Below are 19,418 nucleotides of genomic sequence, written 5' to 3'. Positions count from 1 at the left end.
TCTTATGACGTTGTGTGCCTGTTGGGCAATAACTATATGCACTACAGAATGTTATGTTTACACACATCCACACATTACATGTAAATGCATCAGCTTTTTACAGTGTAATACTCTCACTACTCTTGAGTACTTTTGAAAGGTGAAATTATGAGTAATATTTACAACAGATACCTTTACTTTGCACTACATTTTTAGGCAAGTAATGGTACTTTTACTTAAGTAAGATTGTTCAGTACGCTTTCCACCACAGCTTGTAAACCAAATAACTCAGTACACACAAACAAACACACTTACTTTATTGTATGGTTTATTAATACTTTTCATGGATTTAATTATTATATGCTGCATGTACAAACTGTATGTTTTGTCCTCCTACAGCAATCCTTGTGTGGCATGCTAACCATCAAGGACTTCCTGGACAAGACAAACGAAGTGATGAAGAGATGATTCCAACCATCGAGGACTTCGAGGACATAATACACTTCATTAAACATTACCTGTATCGCCTATATGCTATAAAAAGCAGGTTAACAATGTAATAAATTTAAAATGATATTTGATAGAACTTTAACTTTGATTGTAATGCAATAATATGCACCTTTTGTAAAGCTGCTTTGAAACAATAATTATTGTAAAAAGCACAATACACTTGAATGGAATTTGTAGATTTTCTAAAATAAAATAAAATATGATAAAAAATAAAACAATACAAATAAAATAATGAATAAATTAATAAATAAAAATAATAAAATAATAAAAAAAATAAAAAAATGAAATAAAATATAAAATAAAATAAAAAAACTAATAAAATAAAATTAAGTTAAATTAAACAAAATAAATTAAATTAAATAAAAATGTTTAAACAATGTTTAAGTATTGAATTATGAGAACACATGATATTTCCCCATAAAACATTAACATTGTATTAAAAGGCATGTAAGTATATACATTTGTGGTCACACACACACACATACACTCTGCCACCAAGACACCTCAGAGGCCTAAAAGTATGACTTTTTGTCAGGAAGAAAGAGCTGTTGCTTTTTGTAAAGGGGTATAAAAAAACACACAATTCAGCAATTTGATATGCTTCGGAACATGTTCCAATCTCACTTGCTTTTCACAAGCACAACGTTTCAAACTGCTCTCCATAAAGATGGAGACAGCCAGACACTTTAGACTGTCTCCATCACCTTCATGCTGAGCGCTGTCAGGCAGAGAAGCAGAAACACGTTTAACAAAGGCCTCGCTCGATCCTGTCTTCAGTCTCTCTGCCACTTTCTTCACTTCCACCAACTACTGTCTTTTTTTCCCTGCCATGCACACTTTTTCCAGCAGGCCTATACCTTTTCCCCTTGGCTCCAACATGTCTAAATATAGCCAGACACACAGAGAGCTGGAGCCGATAACGAGTGGTAAAAACAGCTGAAGTGGAAGATTGGGAATGAAACCATGGTTTCTTTTTTAATAGTTATCCACCATTAAGGGAAGGGTCTAAACGATTGAGATTGGTAAATGTAATTTAATCATCTTATGTTATAGCTGTACTCCAACCAAAGATGAAGAGTTTAAGAAATCTAGTGTGGACTTTCACTTTTAGAAAACATTCCTTTGTAGAATCATTATGTTTAATGAGGTCAGCTTTGCCTGGACATAATGCAAGGTCAGTCGTCGGAAATAACACAAAACATGAAACCATCCAGGAAACTAAACTCAACTCCAACAGAAAAAGAAATCATATTTAAATCATGCATGTTTGATTTCCATTCTATAACCATAGCTAACAGGTTTAATTAAACTATAATACAATGTCCAACATTACATAATTGTGAAGATTAAGTTCTTCTTAAGTACTTCTTTGTATTAAATTAACATGACTGGAATATGTTATTGAACACTAAATTAAATCAACTCAGTTAACTCATGTAGGTTGCTTGCATAAACATTATATCATGTCATGCATTTATGGTGAAGCTAATATCACAATGCACCTGCATGTACGTTGTGGTAAAAGTTTGGCAGCAGGGGGTGGATTTATATTTATATATAAAAACATTTAACAAGATTAGATGAAACACTATCTAATGTTCACATTCAAACTCTTATCTCATGAGCCACAGCACAAAAAAAGAAAGAAAGATTGTAACCAACACAATAAATCAGTGCAAAGAAGTTTAGGTAGTTTTAAATAGACATAAGTCATAAGTTTTAAATAGAAAAAATAAATAAATAAATAAATGTCAGTGTGTGATGGTCACTGCTGCATATTAAAGCAGTTCTTCTTAACAAAAAAAAAAAAAAAAAAAAACATAAATAAATATATATATATATATATATATATATATATATATATATATATATATATATATATATATATATATATTAGGGATGGGAAGATTAACCGATATGTATCGATACGCGGTCATGCGCGTACACGATGCGAGTGCATCGGTAGAGCAGCAGAGGATGAATGAAATTTTGGAAGCAAATCGAGATGCATCGGTTTTTGCGAGATGCATCGGTTTTTCCGAGATACAGCTTATTTTTTTAATATAGAATGTATTTTTTATTTATTAACAAGTGTTGTCAACCTGTTTTTGGCGCATAATTTAATCGACCTACGTAAAGTAAGCCTTAGCAACGGATTTGCGGATGTGTACACTTACAATACAACTCAGTGTATCAGGTGTGCGGATGAAGCTAGTGGTGCGCCAGCAAAACAAACATTTTATTCCCCACTGAGTTTTAAATCTAAAGTATGGCAACATTATGGATTTAAGGATGGACGACTTGACAGGACAGATGCAATTTGCAAAATGTGCCGCGCATCTGTAAAATACGCGGGCAGTACGACTAATCTGAAATCTCACTTGAAGCGGCGCCACGGTGTTGTTGTGAAAGCATCTTCCAGTGTTCCTACATCCCCGGCTTTCGCACTGCTTGAACTGTAGCTACCAGCTCCAAAAGTGGTGAGAAAAGCATTGGAAGTTTTTTTTTTTCCATGTGCAAAAGTTTTGTGCGCTCTATGCCAATAACGGATGTTATTGCATTGTTCATCTGCAGGGCCGGAGCAAGCTGAACTGCTGCTCTAGGCAGAGGACGATCACGCCGCCCTCAACCCCAATGTGAAAACGAAAGTGCACGGTTATGAAAATGAAGTGACGTGTCGCGGACCTCTATTCTGCCGCCTTATGCGCGGATATAACTGAGGACGCGCGGGTGTCGCGGACCTCTATTCTGCCACCCTATGCGCGGATATAACTGGGTGTTGCGGACGCCGCCCTCTCTATACTGCCGCACTAGGCGGTTTTAAACACCTCCTCCTGTTAATTTTTATTCAATTATAATAATAATAATATTAATAATAATAATGATAAAAATAATGGGTGTCACGGTGGCACAGTGGGTAGTTTGACCACCTCACAGCAAGAAGATTGCTGGTTTGTTATATTTTTATCAGCCTGTTGTTTACAGTGACAGTGATGTTTCAAAGCAGCATAACACTGCTAGTTCACGACCTTAAGTTTTGAATAATCAGTGGCAAAATATATCTTTGTAAAACTTGTTTTCATAGTTAAAGTTAAATCACAATTCTTGTTGTGCAATGCTCAACCTTTATGTTGAAAGAGTGCAAATATGTATATTTTAATATATATTGCACTTATACATTCTGTTTATCTTGAAAATACTTAAATAATATGTGCTATATGTTCTAAAATGGCCCTCTACTGTAAACTGACACTCTGGCTGTGAGAGAAAAGCCAGTTTGTAAAAAAAGTCTTGGTTTTGCTTGGTTAATAAATAATCAAACTCATTCAATGGCACAGCATCCTCTTTCACATAATCTCATAAACTTGATTTAATTAGTTAGTGCTGAATTATCGCATTGTATCGTGATATGGGTGTGAATCGTATCGTGTCGCATCGCAATATGTCATAAATGTATCGCTAATATATCGGATCGTATTCTTTGTATCGAGATGCGTATCGGATCGGCATTATAGCTTAGATGCCCAACCCTAATATATATATATATATATATATAAATATATATATATATATATATATATATATATATATATATATATATATATATATATATATATATATATATGTATATATATATATATATATATGTATATATATATATTTATATTTATTATTTTTATTATTATAAATAAATAAGAAATAGCATGTCTGCTTTTTCAGGAGGGTTAGGGAAGCTCACTTCTAACTAATAATGCTCTCACAGAAGACTTTTGCCTAATAAAGATAGGGGTGGAAAAAAAATCGATTTTGCAGTATATTGTTGTGCTTTCTGTCACAATAAATAATTGATACACTAATGGCCAATATTGATATTTTATTACACAAAATTAATAATTTACCCATCAGTGTCAATACCCAATATCTACAATTCTGTTTGTGGGGGGGGCGCTGTTCGAGTAAATAGGGGTAAAATGGCAGAAGCAGTGTTACAGTTAACAACAACAGAGAAGAATGGTGGAAAATAATGAAAAACAAATCAAAGACCCCCCTACTAGTTACTCTAAAGTGTGGAGACACTACAGGTTTTACGAAACAGTCGACATAAAAGCACTGGATAAATCTATGCAATCTGGAAGAAATGCTTTGCAAACTAGAACCTAAAGTTTATTGATAAACTTTGATGTTGGCTTGAGAAAGCCAACGTGACTGCGCTAGGACTGGGAATTTCAGTTGGCAGGAAGCACGGCAGCGGTTGCTAAGTGGCTGCTAGGCAGTTGCTAAAACAATTATGGCATTGTTAGGTGGTTGCTAAGCAGTTGCTAAATGGCAATGCTAGTGTACATGTTTGATCAAATGCTAATACTTAGTAGGCATTTCTAGCATATGTTATTGCATTTAGATAATCATTCATAGCATGTAGCTAATGATTATTAGCACTTGGCTTCCCATTATCATTGTTACCATGCATAGTACACAGGAAGTCCCATTTGCGAGTCAAACAAGCCAATGCCCAGGTCCCTACGATGTTCTGATGTAGAGATATTGCCATTTTTAAATGGTTGCTAGGTTATACTGTTTTGTTGCTATGGGAACATTTGACAGGTTAGTGATGATACATTAAAGCTTCTTGGCAATATCCGTGATCTTAATCAACCCCAATGTTTCTATGACATTCTTAATGAGTGTCAAAAACTGGACTTGAACATTATGTATTCCTCTTGTTGGTTTGCGGCTTGAAGGGCATTCACTGTGTAAACCAATTGTGGCGACCCCTGATTAATAAAGGGACTAAGGCAGGGGTCGGCAACCCAAAATGTTGAAAGAGCCATATTGGACCAAAAAAAACAAAAAACAAATATGTTTGGAGCCGCAAAAAATGTAAAGCCTTATATAAGCCTTATAATGAAGGAAACACATGCTGTATGTATCTAGTAGCTATATTAGCCTACTATAAAAATGACTAAGTTGGCTACAAATAGATAATGAGCCTTCATGATTAAATAGCCACTGAAATCAGGTGGTTGGTGTTAATTTCGTTGTCATTTAAACACTTCAGCACAGCCTCTGGTCTTTCAGTGATATTAATTTGATCATTTCTTCTTGCGGCCCATCAGAGTTCACATACCTGCATAAAAGCGCATTGAATATCGGTCACATCACAGGCAATTGAGTATGCTGGCACTGAATTAATGTCCTTGGTTTGCTGATCGGTGATGTTACCTGCCATTTTAATAGCCCTTTCCTTCACTGTCTTAGCGGAGAGAGGTATATCTTTATTTTTTTTAATTATCTTGGTTTTGTTTTTGAAGTCTGCAAATAGGTGTTCAAGTATGTTGATGAATGACTCCTTCATGTAGTTACCATCTGTGAACGGTTTTCCATGCTTTATTATCTCCCGGTTTGTTTACAACAGCCACCTGCCCGGCATCCCGCCCTGCTGATAGAAACCTGTGTCGCAGGCTATGACGCAAATCTTCGTTGACAGAAATGTTGAAATTAAATATTAATTCTACACACTTTTACAGCATTTGAAAACGTTAAAAATGTTTGTCCTCCTATAGAAATCATATTAAAACAAAAATATATACTAACCCTCCCCGTCTTTTTGAAAATTTTTGAAAAAACTTCAGGGAGCCACAAGGGCAGCGCTAATGAGCCGCATGCGGCTCTAGAGCCGCGGGTTGCTGACCCCTGGACTAAGGGAATGAACATTATGTAAAAATGGCTTGCCGTATTTTTTTGAAAACACAATGCTTAATAAGTGTGAAGGTGATACATGCAAAAATGGCTTGCCATATCAGTAAAAAATATGGAGTTTAAGTCAAAAATGGCTTGCCATATTTTAAGAAAAATAATGCTTAAAAATTATTTATTGGAAAACTATAAGTCTGATAAACCTTAAAGATATAGCAACAAAATCTAATGCATCTAAATACAGCTTTTGGCCAAATTTGGGGCTTGTATATTTTTTTTTATATGCCCGGATTATGAAAAATTTATATTTAACATTTAAAAAAAAAAAAAAAAAAAATAAGTCTTATAGGCATGAGGAGATATAGCAACAATCTTGAATGTAGAAAGCACATTTTGACCACATTTGGGCCTTGTGGCATGAACTGCCTAGGAGGAGATACGTTTGTTTTCAAGGACAGAGTAGCATAACAGTATGTTGGCTTTCTCAAGCCAACATAAATATAACAGCAACATTACGAAACTGCAAATGCACCTAGTTCGCTATCATGGTGAACTACTCTCAGGTGATAATGAGGGCAAACCAAGTCAGCCGACAATTACTACTGCATTCAATACAAGCTTCCCTTTGGCTCACTGAGGGCACAGGTATCACTAAGTCCATTGCAGAATTTATTTGCAAGGACCTTTGCCCTTACAGCTTGGTCGAGAATGATGGATTTTGCAGAATGTTGGCAGCACTGCAACCAAGTTACGAAACACCCAGTCGTCGGCACTTTACAGACAAAGTCATCCCTGCATTGTATGCAGATCCCAGGGTCAAAGTGGAGGGTGCGCTCCGATCTGCTAAACAGATTGCAGTAACCAACGGACATCAAGGAGCACCGAGTCCTTCGCAACTATTACTGCCCACTTCATAGACATAAAGCACTTTATAGTAAATTACTACTGACGTTTCAGTATCATGGTTTACAGGTTAATTAATGTTCATGTTGTTTTTTTAAAGTTCATGCATTTTTATCTGTCTAGCTGTACATCGTTTACATTTAAGACCAGCAGGCAGTGAGTTATTATGCGAATGCAGATTTCTTTGCACAATATTGGAAATGTTGACATAAATGCATAAGATTTCTTTATTATAAGTATTTTATTCTTTTTCAGTCAAATATGTCAAGATATATCATTGATAAAATTTCTTCCAATATATTGAATATTGTAGATATTGCAAATTGTGATATTCTCATTATCGTGGGCCACATATCGCCAAAGAATTGAATCGTAAGTTACCTGTATCATCCCACCCCTACATAAAGTTTAGCAAAGATTTGTTCATTTAAAAAAAAATAAAATATATATATATATATATATATATATATATATATATATATATATATATATATATATATATATATATATATTTTTTTTTTTTTTTTTTTTTTTTGATCATACTGCCATGTTTTAGGTCACATTTGAATGATAGATCATTGAAACAGTTGCAATATCAAAGCTGATTTCAGAATTTGAATCTGAAAGAGCTTTATTCCTACGCAGATTTACAATACACATAATTTGTTTTTGTGAATTTGTTATCATCCACAGTATTAAAAGTGACAGGACAAAAACTTAGATAATGCATGTACAGATATATTACTATGCACACAATATTGAATGCGTAGCTATATTATTATATCCTAATTGAGAGGTAAAGTAAGTATGCTGTTAAACAAAATAGATGTGTATTATATCTAACACTGTTGTTTGTTCCACAATTATTTTCAAGGGTTTATGAGATGGACTGCCTGGGGGAAGAAACTAATCCTGTGTCAGGCACAGTGAACATAACCAATGACATTACAGGTTACTATTAAAACAGCAAGTCCAGCCCTATGGCTGACAGAAGTAAAAGTGATCATGTGAGCACAAAGGCAAAAGCAGCGCTTGTGTTCATTTGAGAGAATCATCTCTCATCCATCCGGCTTGTGTTCCACACATTGGAGATATACTTTGTGCACGTGGATTGCACATGTAGATTGTTTATCCTCTTGCGAAAGCAATTTACCTCATGTGACAGCATCAGTGGGGCGCTCATTTCTTTTTGCCATAGATTTGTAGTCATGCACTCTTGATTTACAAAGGCATATACCAAGCTGACGGTTAGCCATTGGGAAGTGTGGGGCAATCTGTGAGTATCTGTTTGGCTAGTTTGTTTGGTGACTTCTACACATTGCCTCTAATCAGGCTTGCATTAAAAGGAGTTTGCTCAATTTACCATTTAGAATAGTAATTGGCTGTTTGTGAAAGAAATTCATAGTACAAGAAAAACAACTGAACTGACTAAAGTAAGCAAACAATGCAAATCAAAAGAGAACACAAATAAGCCAACTTACATTTTGTTATTTATTTATTTTTATTTTATATTCACATATTGATGGATTATCTCATTACTAGATACATTTGCATGATCAAAATCCACTGTGGTGAGCAAAAAGTGTTGTAAAATCTGTACAAATGCTACTTTGTTTGCATTTTGGGTGTATGCAGTACTAGATCCAGTTTCCTTTTGCACTGTAAAAAGTGAGTATTTACTTTACTTAAAAAGTAAATAAACCAATTGTCCTAAAAGCAAACAGTTGACTTCTCTTAAAATGTGCAGTTTGTAAGTTTGAAACCCAGTGGTTGAACTAGTTATTGTAGTCCTAGTTCAAAACACTCACAAGCACAGGTTGCCAGATTGATGACATCAACAGGAGTGTGCCTGACTATCGAGCCTAAAGGTTGATTTGAGTCATGTTCTAAATGAAAGCAACAGCACACGATAGAAGGATTATTTTTCATGTCAAAAGGAGTTCTTTTGTACTAACCAACACCTTAAATAAACATTTTAGAAATGGCTTTGACTTATTGCACCTGAACAACAGGATATACGGACTTGTGCTTTATTCAGCATGTACATTTAATAATGTTAACAAGGTTTAATATCTATTCATTTGATTGCAAACCTTACCATTTCGTTGGAGTGCAGTGAGTGCACTATTCTGTGCTTTTGACTGGCTGTATTTAATCTATGTTGTATTTCGTCTGGTGCAAACAGCCAAACTGCTTATCACGGCAAATGTGTTCACATACAATTTTGTTAAGACACTGTTACAAAGTAACCTGGTAACTTAATATTTATGTTCATCATTTTTATATTATTTGTTATTTAATAAACACCACATGTGTAACTCTGTCTCATTTCAAAGGCTATTACTCTACGGAGGTTGCATTTTGGTCACAAACGAGGCAACCAAGGCAACCCAGGGTGCTGAAATATAATTGGGTAAACTGGCATTGGGGCGGTTAAAGGGAACAAAACAAAGTGAGACGTTCCATCATGTAATGCACATTTTCAAAACAGGATACCTTACTTCAGCATTTCTTTTCCACATAAACAAGTATGTTTACTTAGCATGCAATATATATTATTATATGATATAATATTAAACATATTATGGTATTTGTATGGTTTAGAAGAGACAAAAACTTACATACAGCACCTTTAAAAAGTGAGTAAACCCATTGTAACTTGGAACAGGTAAGTTGATTCAATTAATTTTTTATAATCATGCTAAGTTCATTTATCTTCACAATTGTGGAGCAATTGTGTTTACTCACTTTTTAAAGCAAAACTAACCATTTTAAAGCAACAGGTAAAGTCAACTTATGATTTTAGGCAACAACACGGGCAGTTTTCATCACCACAATTTCTTTGACGTTCACTTGGTGTGCCCCAGGGTTAATCATAACAAGACTTATATATTTTGATATCAAAACTTTGTACCAAATGAAAAGACTCGGTACTCTCGATGGAAGCTTAATATCTATAGCCTTATATATATAACCAGTATGTACAACCAGTCTTCAATACTTAATCTCTACTTCACAATTGTAACCCTACAAAAACAACAAAAAGCCCAGAAAGCCTTAAACACAACAGAACATTACAACTCCATGTTCTTCATATTATTTCTTATGAAAACATAGACAAAAAAAAAACATATTTCACTCTGGATTCTCAAGCTGAACTAGACATTTCCTTAAAAACAAATAGTTTAAGTTCACCTTCATCTGAGTTTGACTTTACATAACTTTTATTTCATTAAGTACAATAAACTTTCAGGAATATTTGCTTGAATCTGAGTATATTGCATCTAATCCATTTAAACTGATTTGCACCCTCATTTTATATTCTTTAAATTTTTAAGCCTATGACCCATATCCTTCTCAGCAATTCCAAGATCAAGAGCCTCTTAAAACACCCATATATCTTTATTACACATGCAACCGGCTGAATATAAAACAGGAGGTCAGCAAGATATCTCCCAATCAAAACCATCCACCATTTAATGAAAAACAAATGACTTACCCAGCACTCCCAGCCTATAGTTCAGGGTCACTACAATGACGTTTCCATAGCTGGCTAGAATACTGCCGTCAATCATATTCCCTGTTCCTTCCATGTAGGATCCACCATGGATGTACACCATAACAGGTCTCAGTCCATTCTCATCATGGATGTCTGCAGGACAAAAAAAAAGAGGAATAAAAACAAACCATCTAAACACACTAGTGCAATTTGCAATAATATTGTGGTAATGTAAAATGTGACTTTTAAACCACAAAGTCACTAATTACTAGAAATGTTCTATAGCCTTTTTTATGTATAGAAATCTACTTATGAATTGAGTTTATTTATGGTATATAAACAAATTATTATTCCTTATTTAGACATAAACAAATGCTCCCAGTGAACTATTCTTATATCAGACTTACAGTTGAAGTCAGAATTGCTAGCCCTCCTAAAATATTAGCACCCCTGTATTTTTCATTTTCTATTTATTTATATTTTTATGCAGACACACAGAAATGCTAACTGACCCAGCCAAGGTTCGAAGCAGTGACCTTCTTGCTGTGTGGTGATTGTGTGGTGAAATGATCCTCTTTTTTTTTTTTTTTTTTTTTAGTTTTTTTCAAAATAATTTAGCTTAGCTACTTCAGCCAGAGAGTTGTTATGATCTACCTAAGCTCAAGCTCCCCTCTTGCTCTGCGAATGGGGGGAGCCTAGGGCATGAGGATCCCTTGAACTCAGGGCTCTCTCCTGGCAAAGCATGCCAAACAAGCTTATGATAGATCATCAGCTAATTGTGAACTCTTGAAATACAATAGTATAAAAATGTGCAGCAACTTATAATCCAAATATTAATAATGTAACTGATTGTTAGCACATCTTTTAGTTTACATAAAATCTGTTCATGCATGTCTCAGATATCTTAGGAATAACATTCCATATATGTAATTGTGACCAGGCAAACTGTACCTACTCTAATATCTAAATGTTTAATACAATATCAAAATGTTAAGGGATCCAGTCTGAAGTATACCAGTCCTAGTACCTGTTTGTGGAAAAATAGTTAATTTGTGGAAAAAAAAAAAAAAATTAAAATAAAAAAGACTTTGGGTTTGAAATTTTTGTTACAGTATTGGTGGTGTTTTCGATTCAAGTATCAGAATTGGAACAATCCTAGTGATTACATTGTGGCCATGAGACATAGAAAAGTAAAGCAGAGAAAGTATCACAGGTTCCATTTTTATTATTTCCACTGACATTGTTGAAATGCCTTAATTATAATTACAGAGTGGCTAAAAAATAGGCAATATTCATTAGAACATGTAGTGTCACTAGAGTCATGATGAGCAAGCACAAGCAAGTGCAAAATCGATGTAACAGATGCATCTTAGGACAAAAGACATGAAGCTTATATTTTAAGTATTACCTGTCAACAGTGGTGATGTAAATCAGTTTATACAGTGCAGTACCTTAAATGTCCAATAGGTCATCGGGTCAGAACCACAAGAGTCTGTTTATTTGCAACAGACTTATATTTATATTTATATATTTATTTATTTTTTATTTTTTTAAGGGCTGAATCTCGTTATATTTTTTACATCAGTTATGAAGAAAGGGAGTCGTAAATGGCCTGCTGGCCAGCATTTTGAAATAAGATTTCATATATCCAGAGTCAACTGTACAACCATGGGTAAATTGTAGAAATATGAAATGTTTTACATTTTTAAAATACCTAGTTCATTTTCACCTACTCTGCAGTAATCATCTTGTTTTGTGAAATGAATTATTGCTGATGTAAAGTAGTTAAGTGATGCCATTTGTTAATTATGTGTAACCTCAGCACAGGAACGATTTGCATAATTTCTCAATTAAACTGGTTTAGCTGACTAATTGTGTAAACTGAAAATATTTTAGTTTGTGTGGTTATGTGAAAATATTATCTTTATTTTAAAAATAGAAGCAAGTTAAATCACAGTGTTAGTAAAAAAAAAAAAAAAAAAAAATCACAATTAGATTAAAGTGTCCATCCTTATACTGTATACACATTACATCTGTGAGATGAATGATGGGACACACTTTATTTTGACGGTCCGTTTGTTGGTTAAGTTACATTGCATTTACAGTATATGCCAACAGATTCTCATTAGATTATAAGTAGACTGTTAGGTTGGGGTTAGGGTTAGTGTAAGTTGACATGTATTTGCAAAGATTCTTATAGTCAGTTAAATGTCTGTTAAATGAGAAACAACAGATATTAAGCAGACATTCTACTAATACTCAAATGGACCATCAAAATACAGTGTTACCGAATGATCAATGTTTTTTTGTTTTTTTTTTTTGTATCAAATAAAACAAAACTGACAAAAGTACTGGCATTTTTTTCTCAGTAAATGAAGATCAGTAAAACACATTAGGGTTTAAACCTTGACAAGTACAACCCAACACTACAATCCGAAAGAAGAAAATCAGACAAATATCTCAAATTAGATTGCTGCTTTTTACCATTACCAAGGCACAATTTCATTGAAACTAATCCCACCTCAGTGAGATTCACCTCAAGATGTGGCTGATGCACAAGGAAGTCCGTAATTGCTGCGGATGAGTTGGTTATTTGTGGGGCTCTCTTGTTCTGATTAAAGCCTCTGATTAGTACATGTGTAGGAGGCTGATTATAAAACAGGAGACATGAAGCCCTAGGATGAGGAAGTCTTTGATAGCATTTCACAAATTGCAGGCAGGCTTAGTAGGCTATAGATTTTTTGCATCAAATGACTAATGGTCTTGAACAGGACAGCTATTGTACATGCAGCTGTGTTCATGTGTTTAGTCACAATAAAAACATGCTGATCATTTCTATACAAGTGCTCTTGTGCTGCAAAGGCTAAATATTAACATCAGTGAATGTATCTTAGTCAAAGCTGTAAAAAAATACAAAATATACACTGACCACTAAAAAAGTCACACACTGTAATATTTTGTTGAACCACCTTTAGCTTTGATAACAACTATTACACTATTCACACTATTAACACTGTTTATGACTGCATATGTGCATGCATATATGCATGTCACAACATTTATTCTCATCCAGATTTGCATTAGATTTTCATCAAGATCTTGTATCGATAAGCGGTTGAACCACTGAGTTCAGTAACCTGTTGGGCTTTATTAATGTCTTCTACACCTATACTAACCCTAAATCCAGCCTACTTGAAGAATAAGTCACTCCCACTTGGAAGTCATCCAGCCTACTTTTTTTTTTTTTTTTTTTACTTTTTGAAATTATTATTATTGTTTAATTATTATTATTTTTTATGGGCAGTGTATATGAATTGTAATCTGCTTTATTTAATTATTCCAATGTTTTTTTTTTTTTTTTTCAATAATCTTTGTAACAGACAGACAGACAGACAGACAGACAGACAGACAGACAGACAGATATATATATATCGCTGTGGCGACCCCTGATTAATAAAGGGAATAATCCAAAGAAAAAATGAAAATGAATATTGTATATCTATACCAAAATCTGAAAGCTGTCATCATTTACTCATCCATTTACTTTTGTTGTTCTAAATATGTATAATGTTTGCTGTTCTGCAGAATGTAAGAGAATATCCTTATTAGAATGTAGGTAAAAATAGTAGTGGTTGCTACTGCTTTAAAATATCTCATTGTATTCTACAAAAGAAATAAGGTCGTACAGTACAGGTTTGTAACAGCATAAAGGTGAGTAAATAAGGACATTTTCTTTTTTTCTCAGTTCAAGAATATTGGCTTTTTTAATAAATTGCCGGGCCAAAAGAGCAGCAATTAAAATACTCACAGACTAAAAACTGATTAAAATATTCCTCAAAGAAAACAAAAATTACTGGTTACAAACCAGCCTTAACAGTGTTTTTTTTAGGGTGAATAATCAGTGTGCATGTTTAATTAAGTGTGTTTTAATGCTCTGTGGTTTGCACTGTTGGTTATTAGGGTAATGTGTATACAAATATTTCACCAAACAGTTTCCTCAGCCCGCTCAAAACAGCTGATGGGATGAGAGCTAATGGCATCAGAAAGGGGTTATGACATTCAGTATGTGTGTGTGTGTCACTGTTTGCATCCACCTCCATAAACACACTCACTGCTCTCAGTGGGAGTGGTATATCTGCATTAGAAACGCCCTTGTTGGCATCTCAGACTGAAGTGGAGCCCAACAGGGGACAGCGTAAGACCCTGAGTAATTGGTATACAGCCAAGGGCACCTCACTGTACTTTGATTATTGGTTTGTGTTGCATATGGCTTCATTAACTGCACAGAAGTGGTGTATAAACACATAGACACGCGCACACACACACACACACACACACACACACAGAGTGGTCTGCTGCAGAGTTGGCACAACCCTACAGCGCCTGTGGGCAGGCGAGCAGAATTAAAGGCAAGTCTGTGTATCGTTCTCCCCCGCAAAGGAAAACAGAGAGAAGGAGAGAGAGGAAAACAGTGAGAGGGAAAGCGAAAGAGAGGGAGAGGTAGAAAACAACCCGTCGTGACAGGTGATTAATCTCGGTCGGGTTCTGAGTGGGCGCCAGGCGGAGCACTAATGCGAGTGCATCTATTTTGCAGCTCTTTGCTGGTGTACAACTTTCAGCGTTGCAGCGCCTTTATTGCGCTGGACCATCAGCAAGGCCAGAACCTCCTGTCTAACACCACCTCTCAACCTGGCAGACTAATAGCTGCACTGGGGCTTCTCTAGTTTAGTGGAGATGTTATGCAAGCATCGTGTTGACGTTTTAGCCTTTTAAGCCAATCTAGTGTTACCTATCATGACCCAAATACGCAAATGGGTACCATTACCACCCACAAAATTGGAAACCTCTTGTATGGAAGATCTGACAAACTTGACCCAGAAGAAGCAGTTTACGTTCTAATTTCATGAGCTCTTTCCAAGAAAACAATTTAAATCATTCATTGTTACAGCGACTGGAGAAAGAGTTTTCCAGAGAGGCATTATGAGAATGGAGTGCTGCCATGAACTTGTTCTGAGTAGATGCCAAAGCACATCTTAAGGCTCTTCATAACAAAACTCATACATCAAGGAGACATATTGGATGGGCTGTTAGCTGAGAAGGCAGCACATCTACGCACATTTTGCATCCCAGGTGTGTTGGAACTCAACTGGCATTGGAAACCTGCATATGTTGGCAAACATTTGGGCTCTGGGGGAATGATGAAGAGGACAGGGTTACAGACTACTCACACAGAACGAGGTTTTACATTCAAAAACAGCTTCTCCAGATGCTATGGAAGGGAACCAAATGTCTTGACTTTCAAAACTTGAACTTATTATTTGACAGAAGGTTGTATAATAATAATAATAATAATAATAATAATAATAATAATAATAATAACAACAACAACAATAATAATAAACATTTAAAGTCATGTTTTTTTATCACACAATCCTTGGACAATGCTAATTTTTAATTTACAGTGAGATTTTGCACAAGATGTCTAATGATGTTACATTATCCTATATTATACATTTTGGACTGCACAAAAAGTCAAAGTTCTACAGAGTTATCCATTTACCCTGTTGCAATCATGATTGTGGTTATTGAGTTTTACAGGAAAAGGTCACTGGAAATGAAATTCTGTCTTCACCTTCATCATATTCACTTTACCTTTCATGCAGTGTGTAATGTATCTGTTTTTGAATATATCTGAAAAAAGTATTCAAAGTTTTAAAGTTCAAAGTGCACAACAAATAAAGTTTTTAAGTAAAAAAAAATAAAATAAAAAAAATCAGTTATGATCAATCAAAATGACTTGTCAACAATTTAATTTGCTGAAAGTCTATTCACATTCCAACAGTAATGATTAAAGTAAATGATCTAAATGTATTTATGTATTTTATGTTTTGAGTAAGGAATAAAAAAAAAAAAAAATGTTCATCCAATAAAATTTGTCAGGCTGATAATTTCCATTATTCTGATAAGTAGATTAAACTATCTGTTAACAAATGTAGATTTGTACATCTGCAGCCATTCACACAAGTCTGCAGTATGTGCATGCACATGCACAGCGCATTCATGTGCACACGAGAGAGTGACAGCGGTATAAACAAATACTGAATCAAAACTTTTTCAAATCCTGAATCAATATTGGAGGTATTTTTGCAAGCTGGAGGAAGGATGACACCATTTTCTGAAGATTATCTTTTAAACAGGTAATGTCATGTTTTAAAACTATTCTATTTACTCAAAGCTTATGCAAATTGTGTTGTTTTACAAATGGGTTATATGCAAAGAAGTGTTGTTCAGCCACTGAAATCTGGCAAAAGAATAATGTGACTATTTTCAGTTCCATAAAGTACCTTTTACAGCATTGATAATGTAGATTTTTATTTAACCTAGCCTGCTTTATTGACGGTGAATGACAACCTGAGACACACTCCCTATATTGTTTACCATGCTACTTTGAATATTCGGTCTGAAATAGCATTTAAGCATGGCTTAGTAATACATGTCATTCCTGCATGCAGTCATCCATCCACTATACAGTTATGGCTTTTGAACAAAGCGCCTGAGAGTGAGACCAGCAATCCTTGCATGCATGAAATTGTCACGTTCCGGTAATGGGAAAAAGGAGAGAGGACCCAAGCGCAGAGTAAATAGGATTTTATTAAATAATAAAGATAAAATAAAATGCAAAATAAACAACCCCGCGGGGGAAAACACTAATAAAACAAATAAACAAACAAACTTGACTGGGCAGGCACAACAAGGCAAGGCTGGACACAGGAGGACAGGTAAAGATGGACAACATGTGATGATGAACTAGCACAGGACAGCAGACATAAGGGGTTTATAAACTGTAGGAAATTAACACAAAAACAGATGAACATAATTAACTAATGGGTTAACAAGGAGGGTGGGACTAGACAATAGACGGGAGAGCGCATGACACAGAGAGACGACACAAGCCATGCGCTCACAAAAAACAGGACAAGAACATGCAGCCAATGAGAGAACTCATTAACCGCATGTTCATGACAAGACGAGCACAACACTGAAGCACACGACAAAAGCACGTGACCACAATGTAAACATCGAGCCACGTGCTTTGACAAAAGACGCAAGACACGAGCACACGATAGATAAACACCTTACCGCGCGCTCACACATAAGCAACGCGCATGCTTCATCTCAGCGCCAACCAAAACTGAAACCAACTAGACGGAGGCGCCGAGAATAAAGCAGCGCGATGCTGACAGAACAAACACAAACACTAGTACAAGAGCGCGCGCGTCTGAGGGACGCAGAGCGTGCGCGGCCACATCAAGCGGCAGCGCGCACACTCTGCGTACACCCACGACGGCGCGCGCGCACAGAGAACAGGACCAGAAACAGGACCAGACATGAGTAGTGTCAGAGCTCTGCCACCAAAACAAGAATTTACAAGACCAAAGTGGCAGAACCCTGACAGAAATATTCCAAATTATGGTGAGTTTTGCTTGCTATCTACGTTACAACAATTTAATTACAAAAAAAAATAAAAAAATAAGCTAGATATATTATAATTTTTGTTCAGAATTGTAGTAATATAAATTACTATAAAGTTAAACTGTTGAATGACATAACCTAGTTGGTCCCTGTCATCTGTAACGTGTGTGTTCGGGTGATTTCAGGAGGTATTTAGGAGATTGTGTTTCAGGAGGTGTTCAGGAGATTGTGTTTCTAACATAGACTGTAAAATATATGGACATAGTATCCTTGACGTCACCCATAGGTTTCTAAAGAGCGCAAAAGAAGCCACAAGTAGGCGCGGCCAACCGTCGCCATTTTGTTTGCGCGTCATCACACCTACGCGGGATACCAAACAAGGGCAAAGAGGCATACATATGTATATAAACAGGCATTCATATGTATATACATATACATGTATAGAGATGGCATATAAGTATATAACTTTACTCACATGGAAAACGGAGGCCACGTGAATGGTTTGTGAGCACAATTAAGCGCACTCAGCATGACATTCCATCTAATAATTGTAGGAAACAAGTCTAAAAGGCAGTCGACTGTGTAAAGCCACATAAAACAACACATAAATACAATAAATATGCCGAGTTCAGTGGCTAATCTCCAGGATTCAGCTGAGGTGAAGTGACGGCGACCAACGAGACCTAGCTGTCACTCAAGTGGCCACGCCCTTAATTATGCAAACTTAATATAACTTAATATAAAGGAAACGGATGAGTTATAAAAAAATTCACCCCCCTCACAGTTGTCATGAAGGGTAATATTAGCTGTATTAACCAAAATCTTTTTTTGTACCAGGCTGTAAACACCTTTTTTTCTGCTGTAAAGTTGGCCATTCTAACAGTGGGCTCAATTGAAATTTGCTCTGTTTTGGAGCCAGGAGCGGCCAGGACTAGCGGAATTTCGGATGAATTGCAGTTTTAGTTACTTCCGTATTAGCTTCCTGAGGGAGAGCGGGAGGTTGCCGCTTGGTTTCTAACTGGTTAGGCAGATGACCAGCCATTTAGGCAGATGACCTACTGCACTTTTAACCATTGTACAATGCTTTTTTGGGGGAAACTACCTAGCTAGTTAATAAAACAACTGTTTAACAACTCTTAATTAAAGCTTTCTAGTTAATACAAATAAATTCTTGAATCAATAGTTTCCTAGTTTCAGATAATTTTGTTTACCACCCTGGCAGATTATTCAGCTTGTTTTGAGAAAAAGTTGCTTAAATTTGACAGCTTTCATTGAAATCAAAACATTGAATTGAAACATTGAGTAACTGAAAAATCATACTCAGGTAAAAGTACCATTCCTTGCCTAAAATGTGGTGCAA

The 19,418-nt window shown here is 35.4% G+C and overlaps 1 protein-coding gene across 4 annotated transcripts in view; it reads right to left on the bottom strand.

The window, feature by feature from the left end:
• nlgn4xa (neuroligin 4 X-linked a) overlaps positions 1-19,418 on the bottom strand; it is a 172,787-nt gene that overhangs the window by 106,340 nt on the left and 47,029 nt on the right. For all 4 annotated transcript variants that reach the window (XM_021475240.2, XM_068219896.1, XM_009292174.4 and 1 more), the window contains 1 exon segment: positions 10,586-10,738. In XM_021475240.2, the coding sequence (XP_021330915.1) occupies positions 10,586-10,738 (153 nt within the window).

Source organism: Danio rerio, chromosome 1, assembly GCF_049306965.1.
Source record: "Danio rerio strain Tuebingen ecotype United States chromosome 1, GRCz12tu, whole genome shotgun sequence".
NCBI classification, from domain to species: domain Eukaryota; kingdom Metazoa; phylum Chordata; class Actinopteri; order Cypriniformes; family Danionidae; genus Danio; species Danio rerio.
This window is presented reverse-complemented; position numbering and strand designations above follow the sequence as displayed.